Source organism: Podarcis pityusensis (genome assembly GCF_964106645.2).
Source record: "Podarcis pityusensis genome assembly, chromosome: 3".
Lineage (NCBI taxonomy): Eukaryota > Metazoa > Chordata > Lepidosauria > Squamata > Lacertidae > Podarcis > Podarcis pityusensis.
Window position 1 is genome coordinate 118,368,148 of NC_138026.1, and position 17,958 is coordinate 118,386,105.

A 17,958-nucleotide genomic window follows, 5' to 3' on the forward strand; every position below is an offset into this window, starting at 1 on the left:
TGTGGTCAGTATGTGTGCAATTGGGATTCTGTGCCCATTATCACCCACAGATGTGGTCTATCCCTTTGGATGGGATGTGTCACATTTTGACAAATACCCAGCCATGCTCTGTGTGCCGCCAGAAGCCGGATCGGGACCAAAGACTGTGAACTAGCAAACAGGGCTACGCCGGCTTAAGCAGACTGTTTTCAGGATTGCCTGCCAGGGGGAACTCAGAGGGCTATTTAAAACAATGCCCCCCCCCCCAAAAAAAACCCACACTCCAGCTTGAGTTGAAAGAAATATTAAATGTTTTAGTTTATTTGGAACAGTAAAGACAGAGGGATCTCATGATGAACGCCTTTGCAGCATCCAAAACAGTCTCTTCATCCTTCCATAGGCCTGGCAGGAAGAATTTTTGTTGAGAAAGATGGAACGAAAACCTCTGATGTTTTGGTGAATGTTGCATCTACATTTAGGTGCACACATCTGTTTGGGTTTCTTTGTAAATCTCTACCCCTGTGAACAAAGAGACTTCGGCTTTGTTCTCAGTGAGGGAGTTAACCCGTGTCTGGACGAGACAGCTGAAGGCTGCAAGTTGGAGGGGTTCGCGTGAACGAGGGAGAGAAAATTATCTCCATGGAAATCCAGCGTGTCAGAGAGGAAGGCAAGGGATTTCCCCCCTGACGCGCAAGTTTTCTATGGGATGTATCTGAAGGAAAGTGAGGTCCCACCTGCAGTCTGAGGTGGGGAAGCCCCAGGCACTGTGGCCCTGAGAATCCTCCTCAAGGCCAGAGGATGAAGAAGACCTGAAAAAGAGAAGACAGGCATGGGATTGAGAATGTCAGGACATGCCTGGGAGAACCTCAACACCGTCCTCACTTCTTTTTCTTCTTTGACTTCTCGTCTTTCGCAGCCTTCTGCGCCGCCTTCTGCGCCTTCTTCTCCGCCTTCTTCTCCTTCTCTCTCTCCTTCTCCCTCTCCTTCTCCTTCTCCCTCTCCTCCTTCTCCTTCTCCTTAATCTGAGCCTCCAATATTAACTCCTTCAGCTTCTTCTGCTTGCTGGCCTTCCTCCCATCAGGGCTGTAGGGTGGCGGGTAAGGGGCAGGCGGGTTGAGGAGCAAGGCCTTCTTCTGGAGCCGGAGCTGAAGGATTTCAAAGGTGGCCTGGATCTCGTTCTGGATGATATCGTGCAAACTCTGGACCTGGGCCTTAATCGCTTCTCGGACAAGAGACATCAGAGTCTGGAAAACAAACACAGGGCATTGTGGTTTCTGACATTTCCGCTAGACGTAGAATGAACCTGGGCTTGCTGCCTGGGCTTCCAAAATGGTTACCTAGCACAGCAAGGTCGTTTGAGGTTGTTGAGCACCTCAACCTCAAATCGTTATTGGCATATACAGTCGTACCTCGGGTTACAGACACTTCAGGTTACAGACGCTTCAGGTTACAGACTCCGCTAACCCAGAAATAGTACCTCTGGTTAAGAACTTTGCTTCAGGATGAGAACAGAAATCGTGCAGCGGTGGCAGCGGGAGGCCCCATTAGCTAAAGTGGTGCTTCAGGTTAAGAACAGTTTCAGGTTAAGAACGGACCTCCAGAACAAATTAAGTTCTTAACCCGAGGTACCACAAAATTCTGAAAGCTTCAGCGCAATAAAATCACCCGGCAAAATCGGCACCTAACAATTAAAATGCTGTGGTACAGCATTCGCAAATCCTTATTGCATGCCGCAGAAACTTGGCAACCATCTCCATCTTAACGTGTTCTCCAAGATGTGGAAAAAGGAAAAAATGGGACATTTCCAGATCAAATCAGAAACTAGGATGGCTTCTGTGATTCCTGGACTTTTCCTGGAAAATCGGGACACTTGGAGGGTATGCACCCCCCTTTTCACTGTTAAAATTAGGTTCCCACGCCTGCTTGCAAAACAGGTGCATTGTAAACAAACATGGCCGCCGCCGGCCGCCATGTTTGCCCCCGATATTTGCAAGGCCTGCCGCTTCTCAGCAACTAGCTCTGCAAAGGTTTTGACCTTGCGCCTTCCGAGAAGCCAGGGTGGAGCTTGGGAACTGGCAAGCAGGCCGGGGAGGGGCCGGGGAGAGAGTGTGGGGGCCAATGTGGGTCAGGGAGGCAACGTTTGTGATACTTGTCAGCAGAAGCCGTCAGGCAGCTGTGAGGACTGGCCTCTTGCCAAGCTCCCAGGAGCTGATCAAGGTTGGAGGAGAGCCATCAGATCTCGAGGACGTCCACGGCAGCGGGACCCAATCCCAGGAACCGGGAAGGATGGGTGCTGGGGTTTTTTCCCCATTTGCGCACAGGGTGGTACGCTGAACAACCCACTGAGCGCTCCAGGATAGACGTCTCGGCTCGAGTTCAAAAGGTGACGTTCTCTGAACTCACCCGCGGCTGTTTCTGGCAGCGCGTTGAGGAGCACACGTGTAAGCATTAATTGCCAATTAATTCCACTCCGTAGATGGGCTGGCAGTAATAGTAAAAACACGTCGGAGTTTCATTTGGTTTCCTCAAACAGTGCGCTCCCAGGCAGGGAAGCAAGTCTCGGCAAGGAGGAGATTTTCCATCTCGAGGGCGATAAGACGCGTCGCAGCTTGATTATGCAGATCAGGGCTGGGGAGAAAGTTTTGGACGAGGCAGCCACAGATGGAACTCTGATGTGCTGTCAACAGGCTGCCAGAACCGGGAGACCCAAAGGCCATAGTTTTGCAACGAGTGGAACCTGTGGTGCAAACTGGGATCGACGCACTAGATCCCGAAGTGAGAAGTACCACACCCTGGGGGCTGGTGGGATTACCTAGGGGGCTGCAACGAGGCAAGGGGAAGACAGGGAGATGCTGGAGGTTTGAATCAGGGTACCAACGGCCACTAATCGCTACTGCTAGAGGAAGTGAGCTCCTGAACCCCAGTTGCCAGGAACTGTAGTGTCAAGTTCCAGATGTTACTATTAGCATAAAGGGGTGGCACTGTGGGTTAAACCACAGAGCCTAGGACTTGCTGATCAGAAGGTCGGCGGTTCGAATCCCCGTGACGGGGTGAGCTCCCGTTGCTCGGTCCCTGCTCCTGCCAACCTAGCAGTTCGACAGCATGTCAAAGTGCAAGTAGATAAATAGGTACTGCTCCGGCAGGAAGGTAAACGGCGTTTCCGTGCGCTGCTCTGGTTCGCCAGAAGCGGCTTAGTCATGCTGGCCACATGACCCGGAAGCTGAACGCCGGCTCCCTCGGCCAATAAAGCGATATGAGCACTGCAACCCCAGAGTCAGCCTCGACTGGACCTAATGGTCAGGGGTGCCTTTACCTTTACCTTTAAAGGTACCCCGACCATTAGGTCCAGTCGCAAATGACTCTGGGTTTGAACCGCCGACCTTCTGATCGGCAAGTCCTATGCTCAGTGGTTTAGACCACAGCACCACCTGCGTCTCTTTACTATTAGCATAGAAAGACGTTAACAGCTGGGGGCGACCTTGTGCACAAGATCGCCTTACCCCGACAGGTGCCCACTCAACTGCTTCGATCCACGGAATTGCCACTACAATTGCCACGCAATACCCCGGCCCCCATTTGCTGGCTCTTGGTCATTTGGTGCACTTTGGAACTCCCCGCCTATTGATCTCAAGCAGGCGCCTTCACCATATTCTTTTTGGCGTCTGCTGAAGGCATTCCTGTTTAGACAAGCCTACCCAGATGCTTAGGGATGCGGGTGGTGCTGTGGGTTAAACCACAGAGCCTAGGACTTGCCGATCAGAAGGTCGGCGGTTCAAATCCCCATGACGGGGTGAGCTCCCATTGCTCGGTCCCTGCTCCTGCCAACCTAGCAATTCGAAAGCACGTCAAAGTGCAAGTAGATAAATAGGTACCGCTCCGGCGGGAAGGTAAACGGCGTTTCCGTGCGCTGCTCTGGTTCGCCAGAAGCGGCTTAGTCATGCTGGCCACATGACCCGGAAGCTGTACGCCCCAAGCTCACCTCTTTCTCCAGGGTCGCCGTTTGCGTCCGGACGCTCCTGTAGACCTCCTCCAGCATGTTCTCCCTCTCTTTGCACAAGGTTGCCCTGATCCGCTCCATTTCGGCCTGTTTTTCCTCCTCCGCTGCAGAGACTGCGGCCAGCTCCTGCTGGTACTTCCAGGCCCTGATTTCCGTACCCCGCCTCAGAGGCAGGGGCTTGGGGGGAGCGTAGACCTCCAGGCTGGCAAAGGTCTGGCAGCGGTCCCTCTCCTGAGCCAGGACAAACTGGTGCAGCCCGTAATGTTTGATGAAGGTGTTGTGGAAGTAATCGCAGACGGCACGCAGGTGGAAGTCCGGAAGAGTCACCCGGAAGGCAGCAAGCTTCTCCTGCAGGAGTTTGATGGCTTGTGAGACGGGCAGACCTGGCGTAGAAGGGAAGAAATTCTGTTTTTTGCATTTATACCACACCTTTTTTCTCCCCTAAGGGGCTCAAGGCAGCATACAAGGTTCCTCCCCACCCCCCCATTCAATTCCCCCCCTCTAATTTTTATTAAATGTTGTTTTTACATTTTAGAATATTCATTTAAACAACTGCTATGTACTGAGTTGAATAGGATTCAGAATGCAGCAGTCTGATTGGTCCTAGAACAATAGGATTCAGAATGCAGCAGTCTGATTGGTCCTAGAACAATGCAGCAGTCTGATTGGTCCGCAGGAGGCACCCAATCCAGCTCCAGGTGGAAGTAAATCCACAACCTGATTGGCCTACAGGTGAATCCTGGAATTAGCCAATCACGTGGGGCCCATTGTGTAAATAATGTATATAAAGCAGACATTCTGGGGGAACTTCCATTCCTCCTCACTACTATGAGCTGAATAAAGAGGATGAAATCCACACTTGACTCCGAGTATATTTCAACAACCTTAAAATGTTGATGACTTTCCTTCGTCTCTTTCCGTGGTTCATTTTGTGTAACATAAATCTAAAAGCCTTTTAAAACAGTCGTATACTACACGTGCATTACAGGGAACCGTTTTAAACTCTCTTCACATATGGAGTTGTTTTTAATCGCTTTTTACGTTTTTTTTCCTGTGACGTTGCCTTGAGATATTTCACAGGAAGGGATCCTTGGATGGAATCAAATAAACCGACAGTATCCAGATTACGGATTTAATAAATAACATTGTGGTTTTTAATTCCTTTGTGGGGAGCTTAGAGCAGCTTACCTGTGCCTCTCAGGCTGGTTTCTCGGGCTGCAAAGAAGACGATTTGATGTTTTGCTTATATTATTCTATTTTTTAAAAATCACTGCGTGTAACTGTGTTAAGGGGTCTGAGGTCACAGCCCCAAGCAGCTCACAATCGGAACTGGGTGCCAGAGAGGCATCCACAAGAAAAAGTGTGTGGGAAAAGGGGCAGGAGGAAATTGGAGGGGGCGGGGAGAGGATGCGATGACCCCCTTTTAGGGTGACCATGGCAATGCGTTATATGTAGGGCTGCCTCTGGAGACGGTTTGGAAACTTCATGTTATGTACTGAAGTTCTCACCCTGGGCCAGCAGGGGTATACTGTAGATAGTTTTCACTCAGGTCCGCATATGCATATAAGGAATTGAAAGTGACGTTCAGTGATTGGATAGTTACAGAAAGTTGTTACTGTTGCTTTGTAGTTGAGCTCTATATAAGCAGGTTGGCTGAACCCTTCAGTTCTGTTCTGTTCTGGCCTGTGAATAAACAAGAGCTGTCTGAAAAATCGCTGTGTCGTCTGATATGTTCATCCACAACTTAACACTTCAGCCAGTGCAGATTTCAGCGGCCAAGTTGCACAACAGAGCAAGACAGTCTGAGCATATTACACTGATCCTGGTCCGACTGCACTGGCTACCAATTAGTTTCCGGGCCCAATCCAAAGTGCTGGTTTTGACCTATAAAACCTTCAATGGCTCAGGACCGCAATACCTCAAGGACCACCTCTTTCCATATGAACCTACCTGGAACCTGAGATCATCTTCTGAGGCCCTCCTTTGTGTGCCTCCTCCTCTAGAGGTCTGGAGGGTGGCAACACGAGAGCAGGGCCTTCTCTGTGGTGGCTCCCTGTCTGTGGAATGCTCTCCCCAGGGAAGTTCGCCTGACGCCTTCATTATACACCTTTAAAACGTTCCTTTTTAACCAGGCCTTTGGTGGACCTGATTGACATCCTATACCCTTTTAAAATGTGGCTCTTTTTGGGGAGTGGGGGATGTTATTGGGTTGTTGTTTTTATCCTGATTATATATATTGTGATCTTTTCTGTGAACTGCCCTGAAACCTCCTGGTATATGGTGGTATATAAACTCAATAAATTAATAATAAAAATAATGACAGAGTACGGTGGTACCTTGGTTCTCAAACTTAATCCGTTCCGGAAGTCCATTCCAAAACCGAAGCATTCTAAAACCAAGGCTCACTTTCCCATAGAAAGTAACGCAAAATGGATTAATCTGTTCCAGACTTTTAAAAACAACCCCTAAAACAGCAATTTAACATGAATTTTACTATCTAAAGAAGCCATTGATCCATAAAATGAAAGCAATATTCAATGTACTGTACTATAAAATAAATAAGATAGTATTGTAGAATATATATATATATATATATAAATATATATATATATATATATATATATATATATATATTCCCTTACATACACTGATGATAGTCATTGTTTGGATGGGGGGCTTTTATCCATTTCTGCAGTCACACAATCAATCAATCAATCAATCAATCAGTAGCTGAAATGGGTTCCACCCAGTCACAAAAACAAGTCACAGAAATGAAGTCACAAGCCACAGTCGCAAAAACAAAGTCACAAGTCACAGCCACAAGTTAGTCCCATAAAATGAAGAACAAGTCACAGTCAAAAAACAGAAAAAGCCACACAAAGAAAAACTTGTACTTGTCCTATACATTTTTGGTGACAACAAATTTATTTATACCCTGTCCATCTGAATGGGTTGCCTCCTTGAGAGTTGTGTGTTTGGGGGGGTCCTCCACCTGCCTAAAAGAGGCAATACTATCCATGTGACAACAGCTGCCAGGATGCTCATAAAAATTGGAAAGGGAGAAAAATTCCATCAATGAAAGAATGGCAAATTAAAATTTGTGAATATATACATCTGACAAGACTCACAGCATTCATAAAGGGGACAATCGGACCCAAAATTATTAAAAGAATGGGGATGTGCTAAAGAGTATATGTGAAAACATTGTTCTGGAGTAAGTATATCGGTATGTAACGAATGAAACTTTGCAGGGTTAAAGAAAGAGAAAACTGGTGCAAAAAGTACAATGATAGAGGCAATCTACATTAGACACAATTTAGAAAGAGTAAAAATTTCAAGGTCTTAGAACAAAGGAAGGAAGTCAATATGTGTATACGTACGTAACGATCAGAATGATGATATGGATTTATTTGTAGATGTGTGCTTTTGTGTTTTTTGGGGGGGGGGTTGTCTGTTTTTTTCTAGTGTTTTGTTTTGCTTGTTTGTATTGCTTTATTTTGGATTCAATGTTTGTAATTTTTGTTGTAATTTTGCATTGAAAATAAAAAAAATTAAAAAGGGGTGGGGGAGAGGCAATGATAAAAGCATTCCTTAAAAAATGCTCCCTGGATTCGGAAAATCCAACTAATTACCGGCCAGTTGCTCACATTCCCTTCTTGGGCATGGACCCTGAGTTGGGGTTGTGGGTCAGATCCAGGCTATCTTGGAGGAAACCACTCTTCTAGACCCATTTCAACTGGGGTTTGGGTTTTGACATGGAAATGCCTTTGGTCACCCTGTGTGATGACCTTTGCCGGGAGAAATATGCTGGAGGAGACTCTTGGGAGTCCCATGGACTGCAAGAAGATCAAACCTCACCATTCTGAAGGAAATCAGCCCTGAGTGCTCACGGGAAGGACAGATCGCGAAGCTGAAGCTCCAAGACTTTGGCCACCTCATGAGAAGAGAAGACTCCCTGGAAAAGACCTTGATGTTGGGAAAGATGGAGGGCACCAGGAGAAGGGGACGATAGAGGATGAGATGGTTGGACCGTGTTCTCGAAGCTACCAGCATGAGTTTGACCAAACTGCGGGAGGCAGTGGAAGATAGGAGTGCCTGGCGTGCTCTGGCCCATGGGGTCATGAAGAGTCGGACACAACTAAATGACTAAACAACAGCAAGTGTCCCTTGAAATCCTGCTCGGTCACCCAGCGGTTGTCAATATCATTGAACATGTTATTTTCCCAGAGCGGCTTCCTACATGGATGGCTGTCTCCAGCGGGCGGTGCTTGGGGAGTGTTCTTCTGCCCCATGGAGTCTCTGGTGTGGGTTCCACAGGGTTAAATTTTAACACACACACACACACCCCCGCATGAAACTGCTGAGTGGGGCCACCTGGAGTCTCAGAGCGCGTTGCCAGCAACACCTTGATGATCCTCAGCTCTGCTTCTCCTTGACACCTGCAGGTGTGGCAGGGGGTGTGCTAGACTGAAGTCTGGCCTCAGCAATGGACTGGACGAGAGCCAACAAACATTTATGCTCAATCCGGGCAAGATTGAAGCACTATTAGTGGGTGGCTCCCTAGACAGGATGGGCAGGGTGTGGCCTGCTCCAGATGGGGTTACAGTCTCTCTGAAGGAGCAGGGACATAGCTTGTGGGTATTTCTGGATCCACAAAAAAGCTCAGATGACTTTGGTAGGGCAAAGAGCCTTCCATCAGCTTCGGCTGGTGGCCCAGCTACACTCCAATCTGAGCGGGCATAGCCCAGTTTCTGGTGTCTATGTTCTGGCAGTCTTTGCATTAGTTTACATGGAATCTTCTTCTTCTTCTTCTTCTTCTTCTTCTTCTTCTTCTTCTTCTTCTTCTTCTTCTTCGGCAATCCCTTATAGCTGAGTAAGATTGTCTTCCATAAACACGGTTTTAACACTGAGCCCATAAATGACTGTGGAGGCCAATTCTGGATCCACACGTCCTTCCACAGTGGGCACATAGTTTTCTGGGCAGGAGTTGATCACGGTGATGGTTTGCCAAGCATGCCTTCCTCTTAGCACGTTTCTCCATTTCATCCTGAGTTTGAGTGTCTTCAAAGTCCATGACACCTTTGGTAAAGGTTATTCTCCAGCTGAAGTGCTCGCAGGCCAGTGTTTCCCAGTTGTCGGTGTTTATACTACATTTTTTTTAGACTTGCCTTGAAAGAGTCTTTCAATATCTTTTGTTGACCACCAGCATTACACTTCCCATTTTTAAGTTTGGAATAGAGTAGTCACTTTGGAAGACGATAATCAGGCACCTGCCCAACATGACCAGTCCAATGAAGTTGACGTTGAAGAATCATTGCTTCGACGCTGGTGATCTTTGCTCCTTCCAGTACACTGGCATTAGTTCGCCTGTCTTCCCAAGCGATGTGTACAATTTTTCGGAGACACCGTTGATGGAATCTTTCGAGGAGTTGGAGATGGCGTTTATGGTCCCCGTTTCACAAGCATGCAGTAAATAGAATCATAAACCTGTACAGTCAGAAGGGACCCAAAGGGCCATTAAATTCACCCCCCTGCAATGCAGGCAAAACTTTATACTTATGCTTGTGCAGACGCCCATGGGATCTGGTGTGTCAGATGACCCATCTCCATCACTGGCTGGGAGTGGGACTGACAGGAAGAATCTCAAACTCCTGCCCCCTGCCCGCATTACTCCCAAATATTTCCATCTCTGCAGAAGAACCTGAGGTGTCTCAAGAGGACAGCAGACATCTGGGAGCCAGTATTTGAACAACATAGCAATTAATACTGAGCAATATTTATCTAATGGGATACTACAGCTGACATCATTTATTATCTCTCCCATTTTATATTTAAAGGCTCTTGTCTCAGGGCGGGTGGCGATGAGAGATCCTTGTTCCTTTCGGCTATTGTTTAGAGAGCGACGTTGAGTCAATAAGGTGGAGCTGTAACGATCCCAATAAATATGGATTTGGGATTATATTGGCTGCAGAGAGAAGAAGGCGGCTGCCTTCTGTCCGCAAGGCTCGAAACAAATCAAGAGTTTGAGAAATGGTCTCAAGGCAAACAATGAGACGGTCATTTTCGCAGCTGCTTGTCCCCTCTCCTTTATTTTTTGATGCACTGGTAGCACCAATCATTTCGCTCAACAGGAAAGAGCAGGAAAATGAACCTCTGCTCGTTTTAGATGCCTAACCTAAAGCTTATCTTGTCCACAATCACGAAAAAAGAATAACATTGGAGCACAGATTCCACTAAATGTAAAATACCGCAGCTTCACCAATTTTAGGCTGGCTCAGAAGTGTTTGGAATATTGCTCTGGTTACCAAGGCTGCGTGCTTTTTGAGAAGTTTTGCTTCAGGGAACAGAATGATTAGATTACTTTAAAACTGATTCTTTGCAACATCGTTGTCGTCTCCCTCAATAGCTGTAGAATTACTTGGAATAACAAGTTTCAGGACGAAACAGCAAAGAGTCTTGTGACACCTGAAAGGCCAGCAAATTTATTATGGCACTTTCGTGGGCTTTATGCCTACTTCATCAGATTCATGGGTTGTTATCCTGAATTACACACACACACACACACAGTTATGGGGTGTGTGCAATTGTACACGGTGGGTTCAGAAGGAAATGAAAGGCAGAAAACTATAGGTGGTGATAATTACCTTATAATAAGGGCCATTAAAAAACAGTTGTTGATAACGCAGACATCTTGGCATCGGTAAACCAATTAAGGCATAAAGTGTGATTAAAATCGATTATGCTGATTCAATACACAAGGGAACCTCTTGCTCTGGTGCACATCCAATGACTTTATGCTGCAATGTGACTTAGTTCAGTGACCTTAAGGTCAGCTGCAGAATATTTTGGGAGGCTGAAATGCCCGCTTCCCTGATTAATAGTATTATATAAATTATGAGGGGGGCGCTGTGGTCTAAACCACTGAGCCTCTTGGGCTTGTCGATTGGAAGGTCAGAGGTTCAAATCCCCGCGACGGGGTGAGCTCCCGTTGCTCTGTCCCAGCTCCTGCCAACCTAACAGTTCAAAAGCACACCAGTTCAAGTAAATAAATAGATACCACTGTGGTGGGAAGGTAATTGGTGTTTCCCTGCACTCTGGTTTCCGTCACAGTGTCCCATTGCACCAGAAGCAGTTTAGTCCTGCTGGCCACATGACCTGGAAAGCTGTCTGTGGACAAACGCTGGCTCCCTTGGCCTGAAAGTGAGATGAGCGCCACAACCCCATAGTTGCCTTTAACTGGACTTAACCGCCCAGGGGTCTTGCCTTTACCTTTACCTATTTAGTGGAACCTCTACCTGCGACCATAATCCACCTGGAGGTCCGCCGGAGGTCAAAACAGGTCGCTGGGAGAGGTGCCATTGTGTGCAGGCACGGGCGGCAATTGCCGCTCCTGCGCATGCGCGACCAGCAGCAAACCCACCGGTTACTTCCGGGTTTGCAGCGGACGTTGGGCGAAATGGACACAAGCGTCCAGGAGTCCTTTACCTTTCTTTTTTTTAACCTTATAAATAATTTTATTACATTCGCATACCCCCCTTCATCCGAAGATCCTGGGGCAGTTCACAACAGAAAAAGCTGTGTTGTTTTAATTTGTGTGAGCCACCTTGAGTCCTGGTCTTGGGGAAATGCAAGATACAAAAAGATATCTCAGGAGTGGAGCTCCTAAGGAGGTTGGGTGGTGCCTTGCACCACTGGTGGAGAAAGGAGGGTGCAGTGGGGGGTGGTCCGCCCCGTGTGTCATCCCTGAAGGGGGTGACATCGCCACCGCCACCGCACCCCTGGGACATGTGCCGGCACACGCCCATGGGATGCGTGCCGCCACCGGTGCACCCCTCTGGGACATGCGCCGCCACTGCCACACACCCCTGGGAAGCTTCCCGCCGCCAGCACATGCCCATGGGCTGCTCTGGGTGCCAGAGTAGCTAGCTCCACCTCTGCCTTGTACGCCTCCTTCCAGCAACTCCTGCAGCCCATCTGGTTCCCACTGTGTCGTTCTGCTTTCCTTTGGACCACATCCGCGAGGCCAAGAGGGGAGTCTTGTTGTCCGAGCAGCCCAGGACCTCCATACACACTGCCCAGGCTTGTGTAAGGTCACTTTGGTGCTGCAGATGCAGCAACTGACTTCATCCCCGGAGGCTCACTCCATTGTCTCTCGAGACATGCGGGTACCAAATCTATCTATCTATCTATCTATGTATCGATCATCTATCTATCCCCTGCCTTTTTTACCCAACAGGGACTCCAGGGACCTTACAGATACAGCAAGAATTTAACCTCCTTCAGGATTTAACCTCCTTCCAGCAGGCCTGTGAAACAGAGCTATTCCGCCTGGCCTTTAATTTGAATTCATCCTGATCTTTTATTTCACTTCTCTTCCCTCCCCCTCCCCTTTTATGAAGATCACCCGCTCTGAGACCCCACAGCTAATTCTCCCCTGGCCTCCTCGCTGGCCCAAGTAGGACCAATTCAGCCAGCTAGCCCTGGGGATTTTCTAATTGATTTTTATTGTTATTCATGTTTTTAAACTGTATTTTATGCTGCTTTAATAATTAAGTGTTTTAAAGTGTTTTAAATTTGTTGTTAGCCGCCCTGAGCCCAGTTTTTGAACCGGGGAGGGCGGGGTATAAATAGATTATTATTATTATTATTATTATTATTATTATTATTATTATTATTATTGAAGGAGAAGAACAACAGCAACAACAATTCTGGTTCAGTCGGCAGAGCCTCTTAACCTCAGGGTTGTGGGTTCGAGTCCCATGTTGGGTGAAAGATTCCTGCATTGCAGGGGGTAGGACTAGATGACCCTGAGGGTCCCTTCCAACTCTGCGCTTCTATGGTTCTATGGTGAAACAATTGTTGTTGTTGTTTAGTCGTGCCCAACTCTTTGTGACCCCCTGGACCAGAGCACGCCAGGCCCTCTTGTCTTCCACTGCCTCCCACAGTTTGGTCAGACTCATGCTGGTAGCTTTGCGAACACTGTCCCACCATCTCGTCCTCTGTCGTCCCCTTCTCCTTGTGCCCTCCATCTTTCCCAACATCAGGGTCTTTTGCAGGGAGTCTTCTCTTCTCATGAGGTGGCCAAAGGATTAGAGCCTCAGCTTCAGGATCTGTCCTTCCAGTGAGCACTCAGGGCTGATTTCCTTCAGAATGGATAGGTTTGATCTTCTTGCAGTCCATGGGACTCGCAAGAATCTCCTCCAGCACCAGAATTCAAAAGCATCAATTCTTCAGCCTAGAACCCTTTGACATCCACACGTCTCCAAACACAAAGAATCAAACAGCAGGCAAAATTTGCACCAGAATGCTGAGAGGACTTTCAGAAAGGATTGAAGAGAGAATCACAAACCGGCGTGGAAATGTGAAGAAAACCAAGCCGAAGGTTGCTAAGACGAGAAACGGAAATGGGCGGGTTCTCCCGCGACAAGACGCCTCTTGTCGTTCCCCTTCAGCACCTCGGAGGCATCCCACCTATGAGGACATCACAGGTCTTTCCTCCAGAAATTGGCCTGGTTCCCGCTTGAACAAAGCCCTCCCTTTGAGAGCCGCCACTCACGATTCCCACTGGGGTGAGTCGAGGAAGCGGCACGTTGTTTGTGGGCTCCTTTGGAAAGCTGGGGAGGGGATGGAAATACCCGGCAGATGCTGAAAATGAGAGCCGCACCGGGACACCAAGGGGTCGAGGGGTCTTCTTTTTTTTTTAAAAAAAATAGTATTTATTAAGATTTTAAGTTTACAAAAAGGCAAAAGAAAACAGAAAGCAAAAAAAAAACCCCACCAGATTAGACAGTAGTAAAACAACACATCACAATAAAAAACAAGGAAATAAGAACACTTAAAAACAACATACAAAAATAAAAAAGAAGACAAATCGAGCCTTCCCATAACTTATCTTTCATATGCTTGTTTCCCTGACCTCCTCACACCTCCCTTTTTTGTATTCTAAGTCAATTATCCATTTCAGCAAATCCTTTCCCTCTCTTCAAAATTCATATCCTGAAAATTTATCTTGATCTTACTATGAGTTTACTTTCCCTCTTTTCACCAATTAACAGTCTATTTTTCTTAAATCTTTGATACATTTTTGCTAAAATCACATAGATTCATTCCAACATCATTCTAACATTCATTAATTTTACAATGTTTCTGTAAATAGTCTTTAAATTTCTTCCAATCTTCCTCCTGGATTCTGCCAGTCATTTCCGCCAGTTCCATATAGTCCATCAGCTTCATCTGCCATTCTTCCAGAGTGGGTAGATCTTGTGTCTTCCAGTGCTTTGCAATAAGTATTCTTGCTGCTGTTGTAGCATACATAAAGAAAGTTCTGTCCCTCTTTGGCACCAATTGGCCGACCATGCCCAGGAGAAAGGCCTCTGGTTTCTTCAGGAAGGTATATTTAAATACCTTTTTCATTTCATTATAGATCATCTCCCAGAAAGCCTTAATCCTTGGGCACGTCCACCAAAGGTGAAAGAATGTACCTTCCGTCTCTTTACATTTCCAGCATTTATTATTGGGCAAATGATAGATTTTCGTAAGCTTGACTGGTATCATGTACCACCTGTATATCGTTTTCATAATATTCTCTCTTAAGGCATTACATGCCGTGAACTTCATACCTGTGGTCCATATCTGTTCCCAGTCAGGGTCGAGGGGTCTTCAGGCCCCCCAATAAAGCATTTGAGGGGGTTGATGGGTATTGCCACTTGAATGGTGTGTGTGTGTGCCGTGTCATGTGATTGATTACGTGGCATGAGGGTTACTTGGCTCCCCCAATATTTCATTCTAGTTGCCATCCCTGCCAGGCAGCGAACTGGCATCAGGGGTTGGGAACTATAATAATAATAATAATAATAATAATAATAATAATAATAATTTATTATTTGTACCCCGCCCATCTGGCTGGGTTTCCCCAGCCACTCTGGGTGGCTTCCAACAAAGATGAAAAATACACTAAAATGTCACATATTAAAAACTTCCCTGATGTCTTCTGAATGTCAGGTAGTTGTTTATCGCTTTGACATCTGATGGGACGGCGTTCCACAGGGCGGGCGCCACTACCGAGAAGGCCCTCTGCCTGGTTCCCTATAACTTGGCCTATCACAGTGAGGGAACCGCCAGAAGGCCCTCGGAGCTGGATCTCAGTGTCCGGGCAGAACGATGGGGGTGGAGACGCTCCTTCAGATATACTGGACCGAGGCCGTTTAGGGCTTTAAAGGTCAGCACCAACACTTTGAATTGTGCTCGGAAACGTACTGGGAGCCAAGGTAGGTCTTTCAAGACCGGTGTTATATAGTCTCGGCGGCCGCTCCCAGTCACCAGTCTAGCTGTGGCATTCTGGATTAGTTGTAGTTTCCGGGTCACCTTCAAAGGTAGCCCCACGTAGAGCGCATTGCAGTAGTCCAAGCGGGAGATAACCAGAGTATGCACCACTCTGGCGAGACAGTCTGCAGGCAGGGAGGGTCTCAGCCTACGTACCAGATGGAGCTGGTAAACAGCTGCCCTGGATACAGATTTGACCTGTGCCTCCATGGACAGCTGTGCGTCCAAAATGACTCCCAGGCTGCGCACCTGGTCCTTCAGGGGCACAGTGACCCCATTCAGGACCAGGGAGTCCCCCACACCCGCCCGCCTCCTGTCCCCCCAAAACAGTACTTCTGTCTTGCCAGGATTCAACCTCAATCTGTTAGCCGCCATCCATCCTCTCACCTCTCTTGAGTGCTTGCTGTCCTTCTTTGTTGTCTCCAGGGTCATTTCTGGGCAGAATCCAAAGAACCGGCTTGGGACGTGGGACCTGACGCCTCACCATCAACTTGCCTGTACAGTGGTACCTCTGGATGTGAACAAGATCTGTTCCGGAGCCCCATTTGCATCCTGAAGCAAACGCAACCCGCGTCCGCATGTCTGCGCGGGTCGCGATTCGCCGCTTCCACGCAAGCGCATGATGTCATTTTGAGTGTCTGCGCATGTGCAAGCGGCGAAACCTGGAAGTAACACACTCTGTTACTTCCGGGTCGCCGCAGAGCGCAACCCGAAAATGCTTAACCCGAAGGTATGACCGTACACTCAGATCATCCTCAAAGTCCCTCCTTTGATTGCTCAGTACAGTGGTACCTTGGTTCTCAAATGCCTTGGTACTCAAACAACTTGGAACCCAAACACTGCAAACCCGGAAGTAAGTGTTCCGGTTTGCAAACTTTTTCCAGAAGCTGAATGTGCTTCGTTTTGAGTCTTACGCTGACGATTTGAGTGCCACACTTCCAATTTAAGTGTTATGCTGAGGTCTGTCAGTTTTTGCTATTTATTTTGCGTTTTTGTGGCTTTTTTTGTGACTGTGTGGAACCCAGTTCAGCTACTGATTGATTGATTGATAGCTAGATTGATTGTGTGACTGCAGTACATTGTTTATTGCTTTCATTTTATGGCTCAATGGTCTCATTAGATAGTAAAATTGAGTAGAATGTGTCCTTTTATTTAAAATGCATCTCTGGGTTATTTGTAGGTCATAGGAATTCGTTCATCACACCCCCCCCCGAATATAGTCCGGCCCCCCCACAAGGTCTGAGGGACAGTGGACCGGGCCCCTGCTGAAAAAGTTTGCTGACCCCTGTATTTAAGTACCCGCCTCTCATCTTCCACCTCCATCACAGAAGCTGCGCTGCTTGTGAACATTCCACTGCTGACACCTTCCTCCTCCGAAAGGATGTTGTAGAGTCGGACAAGGTTCGGGAAAGGGCGAAAGATATGGGGGCAGATAAAATAAAGTCCTTCTTCGTGCAGCTGAACTGTGGAACTCGCTGCCACAGGAGGCCGCCATCTTGGCCGCCATCTTGGATGGCTTTAAAAAAAGAGAAAAAATTGGACAAATTCACGGAGAAGGAGAGGGCTGTGAGGTAGGTGAGGCTGAGAGGCAGTGAACAGAGCGAGGTCACACCAAGCGAATGGGGATTTGAACCGAGGTCTCTCAGGTCCTTGTCCCACACTCTAACCACTACACCTCCTGGCCTATTTTCCAGGCACAGTCCTGATTTACAGACGCCATCCTGGTATCTGATCTGATCCCAGAATGGCCTGCTTTTCCTTAGGACGTTCTGATTTTCATCAGAAAAATGTCGGAGGTCATAGCCACACTCTGGCTCTGAATATCAAATGCCCATTGGTGGAAACAATAGGCTCTTGTGCTCAGATCCTGCACATTTCCCACGGGCATCTGGTTGCCCATGGTGAGAAGAGGGTGCTGGACCAAGATGGACCATTGGCCTCATCCTGCAAGACTCTTTTTATGCTCTTAAGCAGCCAAAACAAACCGGCCATAAGTCTTTCCATTAGAACACCATTCACTTCAAGGCGTTTTGCCTTTGACTCTCTCTTGTCAGGAGAATATTTCCTGTCTTTCTCTCTCTCTCTCTCTCTCTTTGGAAATGTGGAGGTTTGGGGTATCTTAGAACGGACAGCCAACAATTGCCTGAGGGAGGGGGGGTTGGGAGAGAGAGAGAGAGAGAGAGAGAGAGAGAGAGAGAGAGAGAGGAGTCTGCCAGCCGCAAGAGCAACAGCCAGGCCTCTGTAACTCCCAGCCAAATCCCCATTAACAGGATCTTGTCTCTTAAGCTGGGAAATGTGAAGGCTTGTTTGTTTGCCTTGATCTGCAGAGTTTGAGGATGACACTCTTGCAAACAGAGAGTGTGCAGGGTAAAGGTGACCCAAAGGACATCTCCCCACCTCCCCTGAGCATTGCAAAAGTGTGTTCGCGGGCCTAAATGTCCCTACCAAGGGATTGGGAAGAAATCTAGCTTGGCTTTGCCACTGCCATGCCCACCTCAAAACCACGTGCAAACAAAACGTTGCAGTTCTCTTGATTTTAAGACGTTCCCCAACAGAGAGGTAAAAGGACCCCTGGATGGTTAAGTCCAGTCTAAGGCGACTATGGGGTTGCGGCGCTCATCTTGCTTTCAGGCTGAGGGAGCTGGCGTTTGTCCGCAGAC

General features: G+C 47.7%; 1 protein-coding gene across 4 annotated transcripts in view; it reads right to left on the minus strand.

The window, feature by feature from the left end:
- Positions 1 to 267: 267 nt before the first annotated feature.
- Positions 268 to 17,958, minus strand: part of LOC308474619 (uncharacterized protein C8orf74 homolog) — a 76,598-nt gene continuing 58,907 nt past the window's right edge. For all 4 annotated transcript variants that reach the window (XM_081001154.1, XM_081001152.1, XM_081001155.1 and 1 more), the window contains exons 4-5: positions 3,959 to 4,359; positions 268 to 1,223 (exon numbers count right to left, since the gene is read on the minus strand). In XM_081001154.1, the coding sequence (XP_080857280.1) occupies positions 858 to 1,223; positions 3,959 to 4,359 (767 nt within the window). In that variant the 3' untranslated portion in view covers positions 268 to 857. The remainder of the gene's footprint in view (positions 1,224 to 3,958; positions 4,360 to 17,958) is intronic.